Source organism: Miniopterus schreibersii (assembly GCF_964146895.1).
Source record: "Miniopterus schreibersii genome assembly, chromosome: 17".
Lineage (NCBI taxonomy): Eukaryota > Metazoa > Chordata > Mammalia > Chiroptera > Miniopteridae > Miniopterus > Miniopterus schreibersii.
The window spans coordinates 36,960,966-36,980,152 of record NC_138117.1 but is presented as its reverse complement, the minus strand read 5'-3'; the positions used below and the strand labels follow the sequence as shown (position 1 = coordinate 36,980,152).

At 50.4% G+C, this 19,187-nt stretch overlaps 1 protein-coding gene across 4 annotated transcripts; it reads left to right on the top strand.

The window, feature by feature from the left end:
- The first annotated feature begins 563 nt into the window (after nucleotides 1-563).
- GSDMC (gasdermin C) lies at nucleotides 564-18,854 on the top strand. 4 transcript variants are annotated; one of them, XM_081117137.1, is made up of 11 exons: nucleotides 564-736; nucleotides 5,828-6,042; nucleotides 6,699-6,879; nucleotides 9,168-9,336; nucleotides 12,050-12,161; nucleotides 14,289-14,336; nucleotides 15,194-15,214; nucleotides 16,475-16,611; nucleotides 16,934-17,066; nucleotides 17,747-17,820; nucleotides 18,484-18,854. In XM_081117137.1, the coding sequence occupies exons 2-11, from the start codon at nucleotides 5,832-5,834 to the stop codon at nucleotides 18,715-18,717; spliced, it is 1,320 nt and encodes a 439-aa protein (XP_080973263.1). In that variant the 5' UTR covers nucleotides 564-736; nucleotides 5,828-5,831; the 3' UTR covers nucleotides 18,718-18,854. The 4 variants fall into 4 exon arrangements, with proteins under 4 accessions (XP_080973263.1, XP_080973261.1, XP_080973262.1 ...); XM_081117135.1 differs by lacking the exon at nucleotides 564-736 and adding an exon at nucleotides 1,051-1,113; XM_081117136.1 differs by lacking the exons at nucleotides 564-736; nucleotides 15,194-15,214 and adding an exon at nucleotides 1,051-1,113.
- The last annotated feature ends 333 nt before the right edge of the window (nucleotides 18,855-19,187 follow it).

Below are 19,187 nucleotides of genomic sequence, written 5' to 3'. Positions count from 1 at the left end.
GGAGCTTTGGTTTTCATGTCACAAAAACTCGCAGGTGTGGCCTTCCTGCTCCTACAGGCTCCCCTCCCTCTGATGAGTGTTTCGCTTCGTCCTGCTATAGGAGTGATTACAGAAGTAATTGGAAAGAAAGTGGGTTTGGGGCAAGTTGTTTTGTCCCTTTAAAACAAATCTTTTTCTTAATCATTAAAGATTGTTGTACAATCGATTGCACAGTACCTGACACACAGGTGTTAAGAACCTTAGTTCCGATTGTGCAGGGGCTCTGCTCAGGGTCCAGAATGTACCTGTTTTTTTGTCCCGAAGCCCATGTCTACCTTTTTACTGACCCAGGGCCACATCTTACCCACAATGCATTTAAGATGGCATATAGCCAGGAAGGTTGTTAATCAATCATTTGTGAATGAACCCGACTTGTTGGGTGAGTTCTCTTTGTCAGGAACAGTCATGCTTTGCTTCTGGAGATCTTATCTACTGCGCTGTGGGACAGCCTCCCGGCTGATACATATAAATACTGCCCCGCTCCAGTCCGTGGACTTGGGCTGAGAAGGCCTTGAGAGGTAAGACTGCATGATCCGGAGGGAAGCTGGCGGCCCTGTGAGAAGCAGCAGAGGCCCGCTCCCAGCCACCGCCTCGATTTCCTCCTAAAATCCTCCGCAGCCAGCTTGGAAAAGCCAGAGACACATACCTGAGTGGGCGGAGTGCCAGGGGGAGCACTGAAGACACATCACGGAGTCCGGTAGGAGGGGGCCGTAGGAAGGGGGAGTCCCCCTGAAGCCTGTGCTGGGCGCCGAGCCCCGAGGCTTTGAGGCTGCAGGGCTCCCTCCCCTCGGGGGTGCGGACGGCATCCAAAAGCGGGGATCCCAAACTCCGAGGCATCCAAAAGCAGGGATCCCAAACTCCGAGGCATCCAAAAGCGGGGACCCCACACCCGGAGCGAGGAGACGGAAGGAGCGCCTCGCGCACAGGGCAGAGGGACCCCGGGAGCGGAGAGTCCGCGAGGAGGGGCGGCGCCTTCCCGGGAAATAAAGCTGCTAGTAGCGGATGTGACCGCCGTCAAATGCTCCGGGTGCTGACCGTAGGAAAGGCTGTCCCAAAGCGCGTGGCACCTGAGTGGTAAGGGGCCGGAGGCCTGCGCTGAGCAGCAGCACACAGGGACCCTCTGCCTCCCTGTGGGGCACTGTGCTGAGCCCCAGAAAGCGCTGAATCCGCGTGGCGTGGGGGAGGGGAGGAGCCCTCCCGCCCTGAGCTCCGAGGGGAGAGGCTGGGACCTGTGACCAGCCCAGGGGCGCCGTGGTGGCGCTGAGCTCCGGGCGGGGAGAGGCTGGGACCTGTGACCAGCCCAGGGGCGCCGTGGTGGCGCTGAGCTCCGAGGGGAGAGGCTGGGACCTGTGACCAGCCCAGGGGCGCCGTGGTGGCGCTGAGCTCCGAGGGGAGAGGCTGGGACCTGTGACCAGCCCAGGGGCGCCGTGGTGGCGGGTGGAGCCGCCCCAGCTTGCTGAGACCAGAGTGCGGGGAGCCGTGTGCGCTGACTTTGGGTCCCTCGGGCGGGCGCCGTGGCCCCGGGCGCGGGCCCTGCGGGGCGGACTCTCCGCCTGTGCGTTGCTCTGTGCGGGTTTGAGTCTGATCGCGCAGCTGGCTCCCAGCTTCCGGGCGCGCACTTGCCCCGACTTACTGGAGAATAACTCGCTCAGAGACCGAGCTGACCCCCGGGGATGTGTTAGCCGGCCACTGCGAGCGGGCTCCTGCCCGAAACAGACGCGCAGCCCCGACGGCCTGGCGGGGAGCCGCACGGGCGGAGCGCACCTCCTGGTTGGCTGGGGGACTAGCGCAGCGGCGGAGAAGCGAGAAGCGGCAGCTGACTCCGTTCGCTCCTCCCTGGAGCTGCGCGGAAACCTTCCACAAAGGCCGGCGGGGCGGGCAGGGCGCTGTTCCTGCCGGCTCAGCTCTGCTCCCGCTTCTCTGGGGACCGGGCGGGGAGGCAGGAGGGATGGGAGTGCCCCACTCCTGTTTGAAAAGTGATGAAAACGAAATCCTTGGTTCTTCGAAGGGTAGAGAATTACACTCAGTTCTGAGGATCATCAGCTTTACAGAGTTAATTCTGTCTCTAGCGAGGGGGTGAGGCAGTTGAGGAGCCGGGCCTGTCCCCTGGGCCAGTGTAAGGAAGGGGAGGGGCCCAGCTGCCGGGAACAGGAGGCTCGTGAGCCAAGGGGACCAACGGCAAATGCGATGGTATCAAGACCCGGAGCTCTCAAGCTGCCTTCTGCGTTATAGCTGCGGATCCGGCGAGGCCGAGCCCGGCTAAAACGGGGAGGAGGAGAGGGGTTGCTCGTTTCCAACGAGTTACGACTTCACGGGGGGAAATAAGGGTGTCCCCTCCCGACCCCCTGTAAATAGAGACCTGTGGTAGGACACATACAAGGAGACAGAAAACGGGATTACGGGGCTCTCGTAGTTTCTCAGAACTGAGACAGCGAGTTAGGCCCGTGGTGCATGCAAACCATGTATGGTTTGGGGCCGGAAAATACTGTCTAGTGGAGGGGAAAGAGGGGTTAAAATATAAAGTCGTGTTACAGAGGCCGGAATACGGGTTGGGGGCACTGGAACTGCTTTTAGTGAGGAGGCATAATCCTGGGCCTTGCATTTCTCCTAGCGTGAGGCAGTGGGGTCCTTGATGGGAATTGGACTGGTCCCAGGTCGGGGGAAGGGGAGAGATACTCCTATGCCTGGGTAGTAAGGAGGCCGGGAGGCTGGGCACAGCCAGCAGTCGGAGCTAAATCAGGGTGGGTTGAATTGATTAGGTGGTGCATAGCCGCTAAGAGGGAGGTAGGCCCACCTCTGCGGTGCTGGATTAGCGCCTCTGCGGTGCTGGATTAGTGCCTCTGCGGGTGCTGGATTAGCGCCTCTGCGGGTGCTGGATTAGTGCCTCTGCGGGTGCTGGATTAGCGCCTCTGCGGGTGCTGGATTAGCGCCTCTGCGGGTGCTGGATTAGCGCCTCCGCGGTGCTGGATTAGCGCCTCTGCGGGTGCTGGATTAGCGCCTCTGCGGTGCTGGATTAGCGCCTCTGCGGGTGCTGGATTAGCGCCTCTGCGGTGTTGGATTAGCGCCTCTGCGGTGCTGGATTAGCGCCTCTGCGGTGCTGGATTAGCGCCTCTGCGGTGCTGGATTAGCGCCTCTGCGGTGCTGGATTAGCGCCTCTGCGGTGCTGGATTAGTGCCTCTGCGGGTGCTGGATTAGCGCCTCTGCGGTGCTGGATTAGCGCCTCTGCGGGTGCTGGATTAGCGCCTCTGTGGGTGCTGGATTAGTGCCTCTGCGGGTGCCTGATTAGTATCTCTGCGGTGCTGGATTAGCGCCTCTGCGGTGCTGGATTAGCCCCTCTGCGGTGCTGGATTAGTGCCTCTGCGGTGCTGGATTAGTGCCTCTGCGGTGCTGGATTAGTGCCTCTGCGGTGCTGGACTAGTAGCCTTATACTGTTGCTCTGGGTAGGCTGGGATAGAGGGTCTTGGTAGTACTGTAGGAATGGGAAGTTTTAGCTCGGCTATGGGTCCTATGGGCCGTTTTGGCTGGAGGTTAGGCGTTTTTTTGGATGGTGAAGAGAGCTCCAGGAGCAGAACCAGTTAGATAGAGCTGAAGTCCCCAAGTGCGGCCTGTGAGCCAGGATCTGTGTGAGGGTTGTGGACTTGGAGGGTAAGTGGATTACAGGCTCCCCTGCTGCACATTCTGGGACCTGGGACTGTTCCTCTAGTGAGGCGTAGGCACCGGTCTGGGTTGTTAGGGGACCACTGAGTGGAGAGGGTTTCACAGTCCCAAGAAGGACGGAAGAATTGACCTAAATTTAAGCAATCGCATGTGTTGGGGGGATTCCTGGCAGAGGGAGATGCCAGTGTTTTGGAGACCGCTGTCAGGTTCCTTGCAGTTGAACCAGCACCCCAGCTTCTGATTAGTTCTGAAAAAAGAACATAGGTCAAGCTGAAAAGGTCCAGGCTGGTCCTGATCTGAGGTGTTAGCTAAGACCGCCCCTGAGACGCTATTTCGGATTTTTTAATAATAGGATGCCCCAGATACAGATATCGGGGACCAAATGAGACAGATAAGGGTTATAGATATTAAGAAGGAGAACCCTCCCCTTTTAGTCTTATTTGGAGCGGGTTGCCAGTCGGCTGGGACGTCCATCTGGGGTCTGCTGCCTTGAGGCGGGAGTGATGGATCCAGGCAGAGAGGCGTGGACCTTGACTGCTGTAGGTGTGGTTAAAATCATGAGGAAGGGCCCTTGCCAGGTAGGCTGTAGTCCGTCTTTCAGGTAGTTTTAATCCACATCGTGTCCCCAAGTTGGAACGAGTGTACAGGGTCCGAGGAGAGTAGGGAGAGAACCTGGCGAACTTGTCGAGAACTTTAGCCTGGGTATCCTGTAGGGTTTGGAGAAACTTAAGTAGAGAGGTGTTATGGATTTCAGCTAATGGTTCCACCTGTAACCGGGGAAGAAGAGGGGTGGCCTTCCAAACATAATTTCGAAGGGGGTGAAATCCACCTTGTAGGGAGTGCATCTAACCCATAGGAGAACTAGGGGTAACAGATTGGTCCAGTTTTCACCGGTCTCTAGACTAAGTTTGGTTAAGGTTTCTTTTAGGGTTCTGTTCATATGTTCAACCTGCCCTGAGCTCTGAGGTCAATAGGACCAGTGGAGTTTCCAATTAATGTGTAAGACTTTTGTTAAGAGTTGGGATATTTGGGCCATGAAGGCCATTCCATTGTCTGATCCTAGGGATATGGGTAGGCCAAATCTAGGAATTATTTCAGATAGGAGCTTTCTGACTGCCGTAAGGGCAGTTTCGTTTCGGGTGGGAAAATCTTCAACCCAACCTGAAAAGGTATCTACTAAAACTAGGAGATACTTTTTCCCAGCCAATGGGGGCTTGACTTCTATAAAGTCAAGCTCCCAGTGATCTCCAGGTGTGGATCCCTGTGCTCGTACGCCTAGGGGAGGGTGTTTTCCTTGTCTGACGTTGACCTCGGCACAGGCTAAACATCTGGTGATTGATTCTATTATGGTTTTCTGATTAATAAAAAAATATTTTTCCCTTAGGAGTTCTGATAATTTAGATTGTCCTAGATGAATGCTCTGGTGCAGTTGGGAGACAAGGGTTTTTCCTGTTGCCTCTGGTAAAAACAGCTGGCCTGAGGGTAAATGGTATCAATCCTTACTGTCCTTAGTAGCCTGTTTGGTTATGGCTAATTTTATTTCTTCTGGAGAGTAATGGGGGGAGCATGGGCTTTGCAGCACTGAACATAGGAAATTAACGCACACACGAAAAGTCAGTCCTCCAGGGGGCGACTAACAATCATCCAATGTGGCCGGCTTAACGTTAACTGTAGTGGCATAGAAAGGGCATATGTCACCCTGGCCTGTGTGGCTCAGTTGGTCGGAGCATCATCCTGTGCACTGAAGGGTTGCAGGTTTGATTCCCAGTGGAGGCACCAAATAGAAAAACCTAATAAAGTTGCAACGCGTTGTTTAAAAAAAAGTATGTATATCTAATTTTCAAAAGGGAATTTAACTCCTCTTTATCTTTTCCAACAAGTTAAGCAAGTTCAGTCTAGGTATCTCATCTGGCACTAAAGACCATCCCAATAGACAGTTATTTAAGAAAGACCTAGGGCCTGGTCCAGCTAATGGGGGTCATTTGCACACGCGTGTGACTTCACCTTGTAGATATGACAAAGGCCTATGAAAAGTTCGGCCACTGTCAATTCTGAATGACACATGAAAACTCATTTAATCTCATCTGTAAGACCCATCTGATCTTCTTGCTTCCCTTCTAACTTCTCCTAGCAACATGCCTTCCATGTTCGAGAAAACTGCCAAGAAACTGGCCAAAGAGGTTGGAGACAAAACACTCATACCTGTCAAAAACTTGCTGGATGCCACCAAAATACGTCCATTTTCTCTAATACGGAAGAAGAAACCTTGGTCACTGTTTTGGGGACCACAGGATATTCCACTTGGTGTCTCCCTCATGCAGATCCTCGAACCAAGTTCGGTCCCAGGTATTGTCAGCCAGGTGCAAGGACTGAAAACAAGGGTGCAGAGAGAAGGGGTGCAGCAGGCAAGACATGCTGAGACACTCACACAGGCGACCTCAGGATCGGCCTCGCCTCCGGGCAAGGGGCAAGGAACTGAGGTTATCCGAGCACTTACTAATTATGAACCCAGGTTCATGTAATACTGAGAGCAGCCTTTTGCGTCAGAAATATGATCTCATTTTACGTAACAGTAAGTGAAAGCTTATAAAAAGGATTGTTCTGGGTTACATGCCTGGGAACTGGTGGAAGGAGGGCTCAAACCCAAGTTTGTCTGGCTCCAAATCCCAGACACTTTCTGCTTTGTGAGCTACCTCCTGGGGTGACACGTGTCTGCTGCAGAGGCCATGCTGTGCCTGGGAAGGTAATGTAGTGGGTGTCCTAGGCCCGGTGCAAGTGACGTCATCATTTCTTAGGGTTAGGACACCGTTCCTGTTGTCCAGTCTCTGGGTGGATTCAAACACTTGTCCTCAGGAGTAATTTACACTAAAAATATTAGCTTTTCGGTTGAGAGATTTAATTGAGTAGGAGAGGTGGGGTGAGCTAGGATTCAGTCATTCCATGTCCCATCTGTTCCAGAGTGAATTCTTGGCTAAACCTCAGGCCACCTTGTCCATTTCCAGATGCTGTGAAAGTGCCATTCCAATTCAGGAACACTGACATCATGAAGCAGCAGGTGGCTTTGAGTGTGGATGCTGGGGCAAAAGCCAGCTTCTCAGAGAGGACGGTTCAGAGCCAAGGATCCTCCTTTGATTGTCACATTGTTACCATCCCACAGGACATCTTGCCAGACATTCAAAAGAGGTGAGGTCATGGGAGAGGAAGGATCTGGTCAACAGGCCCCAAGTGGTGGTCTTCTCGTGGGCAAGGAGGCATCTGGTAGATTTTGCCCCTGAGGTTCAGAAGGAAAAATAGGATCATGCTGCTTTTCTTGGGGATGCATACATTTATTCATTCAACTCACGGTTATTAGTTATCTAATAAGTATTCATTAATTCTGCAATTGTCCATTACTATGCTATTTTGTGGTGAGACTAGAGTAATGACCAGACAGATGAAAATCCCTGCCCTAAGACATATTTACTGGGGCAGGGGACGTGCAGTGATAGAGAAGATAAGCAATAAAAAAATAAGTTAACAAAGGATTAATTTAAGTGAGACAAAGGCTCTGAAACTCTGTTTAAATCTTCAGTAAGCCTCTAAGGCAGCGGTGGGGAACCTTTTTTCCCCCAAGGGCTGTTTGGATATTTATAACATCACTCTCGGCCCTACAAAATTACCAACTTAAAAAAGCTATGAGAGCCCGGTTGGGCGTGGCTCAGTCGTGGAGCGTCACCCTAGGATCCTGTTCGATTCTCGGTCAGGGCACATGCCTGGGTTGTGGGCTTGATCCCCAGTTGGGGGCGTGCAGGAGGCAGCTGATCAATGACTCTCTCATCACTGATGTTTCTATCTCTCTCTTTCCCTCTCACTTCTTCTCTTTGAAATCAATAAAGATATATTTTTAAAAAAAAAGCTATGAGAAAAGCTCCTAGATTTATTGAATTTCGAGTCCCGCCTGCGGGCTGGAATTTCCCCATGCCTGCACTAAGGGCTTAATAAAGAACTTAAGCCTTTATGCCTTTTAGAAACAGAGATTTCAATTTAAAAAGGATTTCGATTGATGTGAAGAATTACTAAAGTGAGCAACTAGTGAAAATCCCAGGCTATTTAGAGACTAAAAGTTACTTCGACAGGACATGGCATAATTTCTGTATTTCTGGTGTCTCTTAAGACTCTTATTAGCACCAACATTTACAAGCACTTTATGGTGTAAAAGAGTATTTGGGTTTCTTTAGCTGCAGGAAAATAAAGTAAAATGTGTCCTAGAAATTTCTTTCAGCAGTTAAAGGACCTCCAATTTCAAAGATACAGTTTTTAAAAAAATCTAGCACCAAGTAAAAGAATTACTTGCCTGAAGTCAAAACTTGAAATGTGACAAGAAAGGCAATTAGATACTTCTAATAAATGGATGTGGGCATGAAAAGTGTTTCACCTAAAGGTAATCACCCACACCCACTGGTGGGAGCTCTGAGGTGATAACAGGAGTTTGTGGAAGCAGGGCTGGGCGGAGGGGTCTATTTAGGTCTCTCTGTGGAGCTAACAGTTGGACTCAGAGCAGGAGGACAGTGGTCCAGGTGGGGGTCTGAAGCCCTGAACAGGACAGAGCTTGGCGTTTTCAGGAGCAGTGGGAAGTCAGTGAGGTGGGAGCTTGGCCAGCCAGAGTGAAGGTGACAAAAGGGAGGCTTGGAGGTAAGTAAATGTCAGATAACACAGCATCTTAGAGACACAGTAAGGGGCTTGAATTCCCCCCAAAGGGCGATGGGAAAACCCACACGAGGCTCAGTGACCTCCTCCACTGGAAAGCAATGTAAGGCTCTCTCCGCATTCCACTCGGCTCTTATCCGGGGCACCAAGCGGGCCCTACGCAGAACCAGAGACGAGTCTGGGAACTGAAATGGAGACGAAACCTGTCTGCAGCTCTTCACACTGTAATTCTGCTGCCCAAACCTGTATCTTCAAGTTAGCCTACCGGCCACCTACCAAGGACAGTCAGTCTACAAACGGCCCCACGCGCTCGTCATGGAAACATCCAGCAGCTCTCCCGCTTCGTCACAAACGTGCTCCCCATCCCGCCCTGGGCCGTGGTGGGTGTGGGTGCCCAGCTTGGACTCTCGGGCTCCTTAGGGACTGTTGTCTCCGGACCTGTCTACTCCCAGCTCTTAAGGTGCAAGGCCCTGGTACTGGACATCTATAAACTGGCCCCCAACAGGACCAATATAATTTTGGAAAATGCGGGTGTCGTTCACAAAATGCCACGCGTACTCTCCTTCCAGAGCCCCCATCAGAAAATGGGGGCCCCTCCACCTGCATAGCAAAGGTGTTTTGCTTTCCTTGGTAACTTAACCCACATGCCAATATCTTCCTACCCATGAAGGGGACCCCTTTCAAAGTCCAAAGTCTCTGCACCCCTTCCAGGTCCTGAGGAGGAGGGTAACCCAGGGTACCCCGAAAAGGCATCTCTTTCCACTCTGACCCTCTTCTCGCCCCAGGAAACTGAAGGACCCAGAGGAGTCGTTTCTGAAACAATTCCGGGCGGCATCGATCAACCTGTACGTTGTGACCGAGACTGTGGAGCTGCTCAACACTGCTGTGCTGCAGGATTGCAGCGGTCTCAGGTTCTTGGGAAAAGTCTCCATCCCGCTGAATGCTTTCCTCAAGGTATGAGATAAAATAGGAAATAGATTTGTTTATGTGGTATTACATTTGCTTTGGGTAAGTGATGGATCCTGGCAAATCTAAAGGGGTGGCGGCTCTACTATATACACAACCAGGTTTATGCTGGAAGAAATGAGGGGCCACGAATAGCAAACCTCAGGCGTTGAAGTTCCCCAAGTGTCATGCCTGAGAAGAATTGATAGAAAGAGTGAGACTTAAATGCCTTCAAGTCCCAATCACAGTAATGCGCTTTTACACATTATATGTTTTGCGTGTAGATTGCCCTCCCTTAGAAGAGTTAGAAACTCAAGTTAAAAAAGGAATTGTGAACTAATTTCCCCAAGGTCAGTGGTGCTGTTCTGGAGGAGGGAAGTTTGAACCGAGTGAAACATCACTCCAGGGTAAAGATACACTGACGTCCAGCCTTGGGCTTCCATCTGCCGAGGTTGGTAACCTGGCTTTCTGAGAACGGGGGACCCTGTGTCATTTCACCTAGTGCCGCTCTCACCGCTGCTCAAGCCAGCGGGGTGGTGCTGGCCACCATCAAGCAGTTTGCATGTCACCCCTGGGGCGCGGCTCATCACTCTGTTGTGGTCAGTCGGACAAGAGATGGGTCAGGAAGGGAGGCCTGGGCCAGCGCCGCCCAGCGCCCGGGGCCCTCCGCCGCCTCCTGGGGAGCCTCCCGGGCAGCCTCACCAAGTTTAAGCGGCCTGGAGTTCACCAGGTAGCATTTCTGGCCACAGTGCAATGAAACTAGTGATCAGAAACCAAAGGAAAACTGACAAATTCACAAATATACGGACATCAAGAAGTACACTCTTGAGCCTCTCGTGAGTCAAAGAAGATACCACGAAGGGGATCAGAAAATACCTCAAGACAGATGAAAATGAAAACATAATACTATCCTGTACACCTAAAAATGGGTGAAATACGACATTTTTTTTTGCCGCAATAGAAATTAAATGTAAGAGCTACATAAAATAAAAAAGTGTATAAATTTCAAATAAGCTTATTATTTTTTTTTTTTGTAGAACTAAAATCCATCTAGCAAGGTATGGAGTCTTACTTGTATCTTCAAATACAGTACCTTACTGTCATGTTCCTATTGAGCAAGGTACAAATTCATAACCGCCTCCAAATAGTGGAAATAACAGCAGACAAGAAAGATCTGACTTCTTTCAATATCCCCTTACATTTATTTATTTATTTATTTATTTATTTACTTACTTAGTTAATCCTCACCTGAGGATATTATTTCCATTGATTTTTTAGAGAAAGTGGAAGGAAAGGTTGGGGGTTGGGGGGAGAGAGAGATTGATGTGAGAGAGACACATTGATTCGTCGCCTCCTGCACGCGCCCCAAACGGGGCCCAGGATTGAACCTGCAACCCAAGAATGTGCCCTTGACCGGGAATGGAACCTGTAACCCTTCGGTGTGCAAGCTGATGCCCCAACCACTGAGCCACATGGGCCAGGGCTCCCCTTACTTTTAATATATTTTCTTTATCTGTGATTTTTCTGCAGTTTGAATTCATAGGTCTAAGATTTTTAAATTTATTTTTATTTATCTTGCTTGGTGTTCTCTGAGCTTCCTGGATCTGTAGTTTGGAGTCTGACATTAATTTGGGGGAAATCCTCAGTTATTATTGCTTCAAATATTTTTTCTGTTCCTTTCCCTCTTCTTCTTATATTCTCATTATATGTATGTTACAACTTTTGTAGTTGTCCCACAGTTCTTGGATATTATGTTTCATTTTTTCAGTCATTTTTCTCTTTGCTTTTCAGTTTTGAGATTTCTGTTGAGATATCATCAAGTGCAGAGGTTGTTTTCTCACTTGTGTTCAGTCTACTAATGAGCCAAATAAAGGCATTCTTTTTTTTCTGTTGTAGTATTTTTTACCTCTCTAGCATTTCTTTTTAAATTTTTCTCATCTCTCTGCTTATATTACCCATCTGCTCTTTCATTTTGTCTATGCTTTCCATTAGATCTTTCAACAAATTAATCATACTTGCTTAAAATTCCCAGTCTAAGAATTCCAATTTGTTATAATGGGGTCTGATTCTCAGCTTGCTCAATCTCTTCCAAATGTTTTTTGCTGCCTTTGAATATGCCTTGTAATTTTTATTTTGTTGAAAGTTGGCAGGACATGAGTGATAAAAGGAACTGGTAAGTCGGCCTTTAGTGACATGGTGAGAAGATGTACGAGAAGGGAAGTATTCCATAGTCCCATGAATAGGTCCCAGTTTTTGTTGTTGTTTGTTTGTTTTTAAGTAACCCTGAGCTGTGAACTCACAAGAGCTTCTCAATACTCTCTTCCCCCTTGTATGTGACAGATGGGTAGAGGGAACCAGAGTTGGATAGTTCCCTTGCCCTGCATGGAAAACTAGAAGAGGCAGGAGTAGGGTATTTCCCTTTTATCAATTGCTTTGGCTCTTATAAAGAGTAATAAAATGAAGCCCTCATCATCAAAAAGAGAAAGTGACTAGATATACTTGAATCTGAAATAAAATAAAATCATTGCAGTATCAACACGAAATTGAGGGATGTGAAGGTAAATATGGGATGAAACAAGGTAAAAAGAGCAGGAACTAGAAATCAGGAATGAAGAGGGTGAGGGCAGGGGTCTGCTGATTCCTTTTCTCAAGAGCTTTCTAGATGTATTTGACTTTAAAACCACATGCATGTATGACTGTATCTCCTGGTTTCTGTCCCCAGGGTAAAGGACAGGGAGGGGCTCTCAGACTGGGAGAGAAAACACTGACTGTGCCCCAGGGCTCGGTGTTGGCCTATAAGAGGAAGCAGCTGGTTTTCAAGAAGGAAGGCTGGGGTAAGCAGAGGCTGAAGGAGGCGGGTGGGGAACAGGGGTATGCTTCTCCTGGGAAGAGAAACCAGAAGGGAAAGACCATCATCAGGCAACCTTGGCTTCTTTACCTGTTCAGAGAGAAGCAGCATTTCTCAGCTGTCCAGGGCACACACATCCCACCACCCATAGCCACCTCCAAGCAGGGCCCTACTGAAATCCTGCTCTGAGAAGGCAGAGACAGGATCCTATATGGAGAGGGACAGAACGAATGCCCAACGCAGAGGTGTCCTTAGCACTGGGCAAAGCATGATCCTAATCCCACCCATCTCTAGTCAAGGTTCCCCCACTTTCAGCAGCTTACCTGGTGGAGCCACAGAACCCTTCCAGGTGACCCATAACCTCACAGTAAGTCCATAACATAGCGTCACAGCCACAAAAAAAACTGCGGACACAGTGCGCTAATCACGTAATGCAGAATTGTATCTACATCTCTCCCTCCCTCCTTCGCCTCAAAGTGCACAGTTCCCCAATACACACACTTTGGATTCTGACTCCACACAGGAGAACCATTTGCATCAGATAGAAAATACAAACCAGGTGGAATAGTGGGTGCTGTGAACACAACCAGCTCAGGGTCCTTGGCTCCTCCCTGCCCAAATGTTGAGTCTCAGGTAGAGGTCAGCCTGATACAGCTGAGGGCCAGCTTGTTGGACATTTGGGGGGGGGGGCAGTGCACTCACCACACATAACCAAAACTTTCCATTTCTCCCTCTATTTCTCTCCCCCTCCCTCCCTCTCCCTCTCTCCCCTCTCTTCCTCTCTCTCTCTCTCTCTCTCTCTCTCTCTCTGACACACACACACACACACACACACACACACACACACTCACGCCCTGCTGTCAATGACCTCCTTTCAATGGCAATAGCTAGAATGAGGCTGAACTCTCCAATCTTGTGGGGTCAGTGCTCAACTCAAGATGCAAAATTATGTTTTATAAGTGGTGTCAAGTGTGAGCTAAATGGAGTTGAACCCAAAAGGCTAATTTCACAGCAGTGCCTGCAAGTCATGTCCAGCCCACTAGGGGGCGCATTGAGCTTGCTGCTCCTAAGGTTCAGGCCCAAGGGTGACTTTCATGAACGAATTTCATCCTTATAACAAATCGGAGAGAAAAATATTGAGCGGACCCGGTTAGCGATTTGCCGCAGCACTTGCTGAGTAACTAGAGAAACCAGAATTCCTCTGTCACTCATCTTATCTCTGAATGGAAACGAGACCCTCTCTCCAGAGCTGTTGGAGGTAAATGTCTGGCAAGGTGGCTGAGCTAAATTTATCTTCCCTCTCTCCAGTTCACCCGCACCCTTCCCCTGACCTGACGACAGGATCAGGTCTCTGCCATCTCAGAAACCCCCCACCCAAGTATCTCCTCTTCCCACCCAGTGTCCTCTCACCGCCAGCTTCCTTAAAAAATCCTCTATACGCTGCTCCCTCCCTCCCTGGCATCCATGCCCGGACCCCTGCAGACTGTCCTCCAGCCAATTGCTCCCCGTTTCATCAACAACCACGCACAGGGTTCTTCCAGCTTGGAGCTCCTGTCTCCCTGGACACTGCGACACCATGACCTGTGGGGCCTCCTTTCTTGGGACTGTTTCCACTCTGTCTCCTCCCTTCAAGGGCTCCTCTTCCCTTGTCAAACACTTAAATCTGATTGTTAGAAGTTTCAGAACTTGGAACATTTCACTACATGAAATGTGAAATCGCCCAGGAAGAGGGCAGGACTGGGAATAGCTTCATGATGGAGGAGCCTCCAGGAGAGTAAGACGAAGGGCTGCCGGAAGGAAGCCGGTTTCCTTTCCCTGGAAAAGACAGTTGTCCAGTGTGAGATTAGAGGGATACCCATCAGCCAGGTGCTTATTGAAGACGCAGGTTCTAGCTTCCTTCTTAGAGAGCCTGATGCAGAAGATACAGGGCGAGGTGAGGGGCTCCCGGTTTCCACAAGCGTCCCAGGTGATTCTGCTGCAAGGGGTCCCCAGGCCACCCTAGAAAAGCTGCCCCACCTGGCTGGAGGAGGGAGTGTGGGGGCCGCGGGTGGGGGATGTGGGAGACTCCAGCAGGGTCACCCTCGGCTCTGCTGAGCTGGCTCCTTCCCACCAGACATTCTTCACGTCGCAGATGATGATGAACAAGAAACCTTTCAAGATGGTGAGTTGGGCAGGTTCTCTGCTTGGACCTCAGGCCCCGCTGAGCCCTGACCCCCTCTGGACACCCATAAAACCCTGCTGGGGCTCAGCCCCTACAGACCCACAGGGAAACCTTCCCCGGCCAGGCTCCTCCACCACGTCCTTGTCTCCCCTGCTGTGACCCAAAGCCACCTCTCTCTTTTGAGTGCTGGGGTAGGACTGTGTGTGTGTGTGTGTGTGTGTGTGTGTGTGTGTGTGTGTGTGTGTGTTGGGGGAGTGGAGACTAAGCCATGGTGAGTGATCACTTCTGTTTCTCTTTACAGTGGAAGTGAAGTTGTCCTGTAGATCGAGCACTAAACAGCTAGGCAAGTGAGATGGGAACCCTCCATGAGGCCCCCCTTTGCACAACTGAAACCCCACGTGATTGCCTTTGCTGTCCTCACTGAGCCAGTGGGCTCGGGCCCTTCGGGCAAAGGGCAGGGGTGGATGGAAAAGAGGGGTTGGGAGTTGGGAGCAGAATATAGAAAAACTAAGAGTCTTCAGAGACTAACTCTTGGGTGGGGAATTTAATTTCTCTTTTAGTCAGCAAAGGACATTCCATTCTCCCAATAGGAGAATGTGTGTTTGCTGGGGTTGGGGAGGGGTCCTCACTGTACTCGTCTGGGGAGCAGGGCAGAGTCCCTGCCTTTGCCACCATGACCCCGGGGCCTGGCCATAGTTTCTATGGAATGGGGAAGGTCAGTAATGTGGAGGGATGGACCAGGATGGAGCAGAAAGAGGAAGGAGGCAGTAGAGGGCAGAGCCCTCGGAAGTGTCTCTCAAGCAAATTTTGGGGATGAGAAAGGGAGATGACCGCTTGCCTTTCTCTTTCTGAAACAGTATGGAAACCCTCCTGCCTGGGTGAGTGCTTCCTAAGAGGGAACCTGACGCCTGCTAGGTAGGAAATGGCAAAGGTCAGAACCGAAATCAGAGGTTTCCAAGCTACCCAGAAAACTAGCTTTACTTCTAAATTACACTTTGCTCAGCCCCACTTTTCTTTCTTTCTTTCTTTCTTTCTTTCTTTCTTTCTTTCTTTCTTTCTTTCTTTCTTTCTTTCTTTCTTTCTTTCTTCCTTCCTTCCTTCCTTCCTTCCTTCCTTCCTTCCTTCCTTCCTTCCTTCCTTCCTTCCCTCCTTCCTTCCTCCCGCCCTCCCGCCCGCCTTCCTTCCTTCCTTCCTTCCTTCCTTCCTTCCTTCCTTCCTTCCTTCCTTCCTTCCTTCCTTCCTTCCTTCCTTCCTTCCTTCCTTCCTTCCTTCTCTCTCTCTCTCTCCTCCCTCCCTCCCTCCCTCCCTCCCTCCCTCCCTCCCTCCCTCCCTCCCTCCTTCCTTCCTTCCTTCCTTCCTTCCTTCTCTCTCTCTCTCTCCCCTCCCTCCCTCCCTCCCTCCCTCCCTCCCTCCCTCCCTCCCTCCCTCCCTCCCTCCCTCCTTCCTTCCTTCCTTCCTTCCTTCCTTCCTTCCTTCCTTCCTTCCTTCCTTCTTTTCTTTCTTTCTTTCATTTGAGGATGCATGCAGCAAACATTTTCTGAGGGCTCATTTGTCAGCAGGCATTAATCTGAGCACTGGGGGTAGGCAGTGAACCAAACAGAAATGCCTTCCTCCCTGCAGCTTCCATTCTAGTGACTTCTCACTTTCAGAACATCACCTTGAGGCCACCTCAGGTGTCCTAGTAGGAGCAGACAGCCCCCAACATCACTCCTCCATTAATTCTTTATAGACCCAGAAGATGTGGCATAACTGCATGTAGTACCAAGCACCTGATATCCATAAATTCATATAACTGTCCTGACAGCCCCATTTTTGAGTCCAATGTTAGAACCATTCTCATCTCTGGAGTCCAATCTAGAACCCACATTACTTCAGACGTGTCCCAGAAACGAGCACCTGGTCAGCTTCCCATGACCCTTTCCTGGATCCTCTCCTCTCCCCTCTGCATTTACCCCCACCTCATTTCAGCTGAGATTCTCCATCTTTCTAGCCTATTACGACAGCCTCACCCCAGAACTCAGACATGCCATCTTCAGCAATTTAGACAGAAGAGGGAGTTTGCTCATGGTGATGGGAAAGGAATGTTCTAATCTGAGACTTGGCTCCATTTTCTGGTTGGCATTAATGTCCGAGGGCAGATTTCAAGTGCCTACAAGAGGAGGTTTCCCAGAAAGTAGAAGCGGCCCGGCTCTCAAAGGACATTCAGGACGTTGTGTTCTCCAATATCCAGGTCATGCTTGGGGACCGAGAGGCTCTTCAGGATCTCATGGACACAGTGAGGATCCCACAGCTACCTAAGGCTGATGAAACTTATGAATGGGGGATGTTTCGGAGATATGACTGTCAAGATATATATATGGGGGAAAGAAGAATGGGGGTAGCCTTAGGGGGATGAGAAGGGTGTCTGAGGTTGGGGACTATGTCCCTATGTCCAATGACCAGGGCCAAGGAGTGCAGCCCTCACAGACTGAGGGTGCTCAGTACCCCCTGGGGGTGCATTGAGCCATTACCCCCACTCTTTGGTTAATCACTTATAGACACATGGGCAAAAATCACATGATACTGTTTTCATCATTAATAATTCCCATGTCTTATAGCTTGAACAGGAACCCTTTGGTCACTTGAATGGCCCTGGTGGCACCATCCTAAGTGAATTGCGACAGGACTTGAGAGATCCATGGTATGCCTCAAAGCGGCAGCTTGTCCTTTACCTGCTTGAAGCCATAATGAGTAAGTAATTTGGAGGAAGAATGAGGGAGTGACAAGGTTGGTCCCCCAGGTCGCCCAGAAGAGCTGCATTAGATGTTACTTCTCCTACCCTTTCAAATGTTATGATTTTTAATTTTTAAATTTATTTTTATTTTTTAAATATATCTTTATTGATTTCAGACAGAGGAAAGGAGAGGGGGAGAGAGAGGTAGAAACATCAATGATGAGAGAGTCATTGATTGAGCCCACAACTCGGGCATGTGCCCTGACCGGGAATGAACCCTGATTGCCTGGATTCTAGGTCGAAGCTCAACCGCTGAGCCACGCCCGGCCGGGCTCAAATGTTATGATTTTTCACCCTCACATCATGTCTCTCCAAGGTCAGGAGGGCTCAGTGTGATAAACTTGCCAAGTGACAGAGCCTGAGGCCTACAAAGACCAGGCCAGTTTCATCCAACCTATCAGTGGGGGTGGGTGATTCCAGGCTCCGGCCATAGAAACCCACCCTCTGGCCCATGTTAGGTAGCATCCTGGAGACCATCCCAAGAGCAGAAGGAGGACTTTCCAGGGCAGGGAACTTGACCTTCAAGTCCAACAAGTTTTATTCCTCTGCCTTAGAGTTCACCCCTTAAGGGTCTATTAGTTCACCGTGGGAAGAAGAAAATCTGACCCTCTTTCCCCAAATGCTCCCCTGTTCCCAGTGCTGAGTGACATCCAACATGACCTGCTGGCCCAGTCCATGGAGAGGAAGATCCTTGCCCAGCAGCGGGATCTGGTGAGAAATCCCCAGGGGCCTTTGTCCCTGGAAGAGGGTGAGGGAACCGAGATAAGACTGATTCTGAGAAAGGAGAGATGACTCAGATTGCTGCTGGGAGGAGAGGCGAGGTCCCAGCATGGCCCCCAGGAAATCTGAGCTGCATCTCCCTCTGGGGAGCAGGCCCACTGGGCATGAGTCTACCTGGGGAAGGTTTCGGTTTCCATGGCAAACCCCACAGAGGGCCCCTCCCCCCAGCTCTGAAATAGCCCTGTAGGAATACAGGTTTGGGGAGCTCAGGGGACCTGAGTTATACCCCTGCTTTACTCACACGGTTACCATTTGCAAATTGCCTGCGCTCTCTCTGCATGTATGTATATATGTAAGTACCTATGTGTATAGACATATGCATGTACATGTACATGTTGCACATGTGAGCATACATACGTAAGTCCAAACACCACTATTCTGCAGGATAAGTGTCAGGATCACTATCTGGCCGCTGAGGAACCAGTGCTCAGTGATTTCCAACAACATGTCCGTGGTCACACTGATCACAAGACAGGACCGGATGTGACTCCAAAGCTCCTGCCCCTGTAGTTGCCCTGCATGACCCCTGGCTCAAAGGCTCTCTCTTCCTGACCGCAAAGGCTGACCCATAACATCTGGTACTGTTTCTTCAAGGTGAGGAGCATCCTGGAGCCCCACTTCGAATGCTCTTATAGCATTCCCTTCACCCTCCAACCCAAGCTCCTCGCCCCACTCCAGGAGGAGGATTTGGCCATAACCTATGGCCTGCTGGGCGAGTGCGGCCTGAAGATGGAGCTGCCCAGGTCGACCTGGGAGCCGGAAGCCAAGGAGCGCCTGTCTGTCCTGTACGCGACCCTCTTCGCGCTGCAGCGGCTGACTGAGGCCTGAGCCCTCCCTCCCGGCAGGCCAGGGAGTCAGCCCAGTGACACTGCAGTCAGTCCCGGCCCTGTCTTTGCTGAAAACACCCCTCACTGCTCCCTGTATCCACGAGTCTGTATCTATTCCAAAAAATAAGAGCTACACAGACTTTGTCTTTGTCCGTTTGGTTGATTTCACTTAGCACAAGGCCTTCAAGGTTTTCCCAGGTTGTCACAAATGGCAGGAGACTCTGGATGCTGAGTGGGGGGATGGATTGGGAGGTGGGGGGCGTGCATGCACATAGGAAGAACATTGAAGGAGTTTCTATAATTATCCAGTTAACCAGTGGTATATTTTGAAAGGGAGGGTTTTGAAAAGTAGATATATTTAATTCTAGTTTAAATAGATCTCAGGTATACCTTGGAGAGATATATATTTAAACTCTGTTGATATGTGGGATCACATCTTCCTGCTTCATCTATTGAATGACAGAGGCCGCA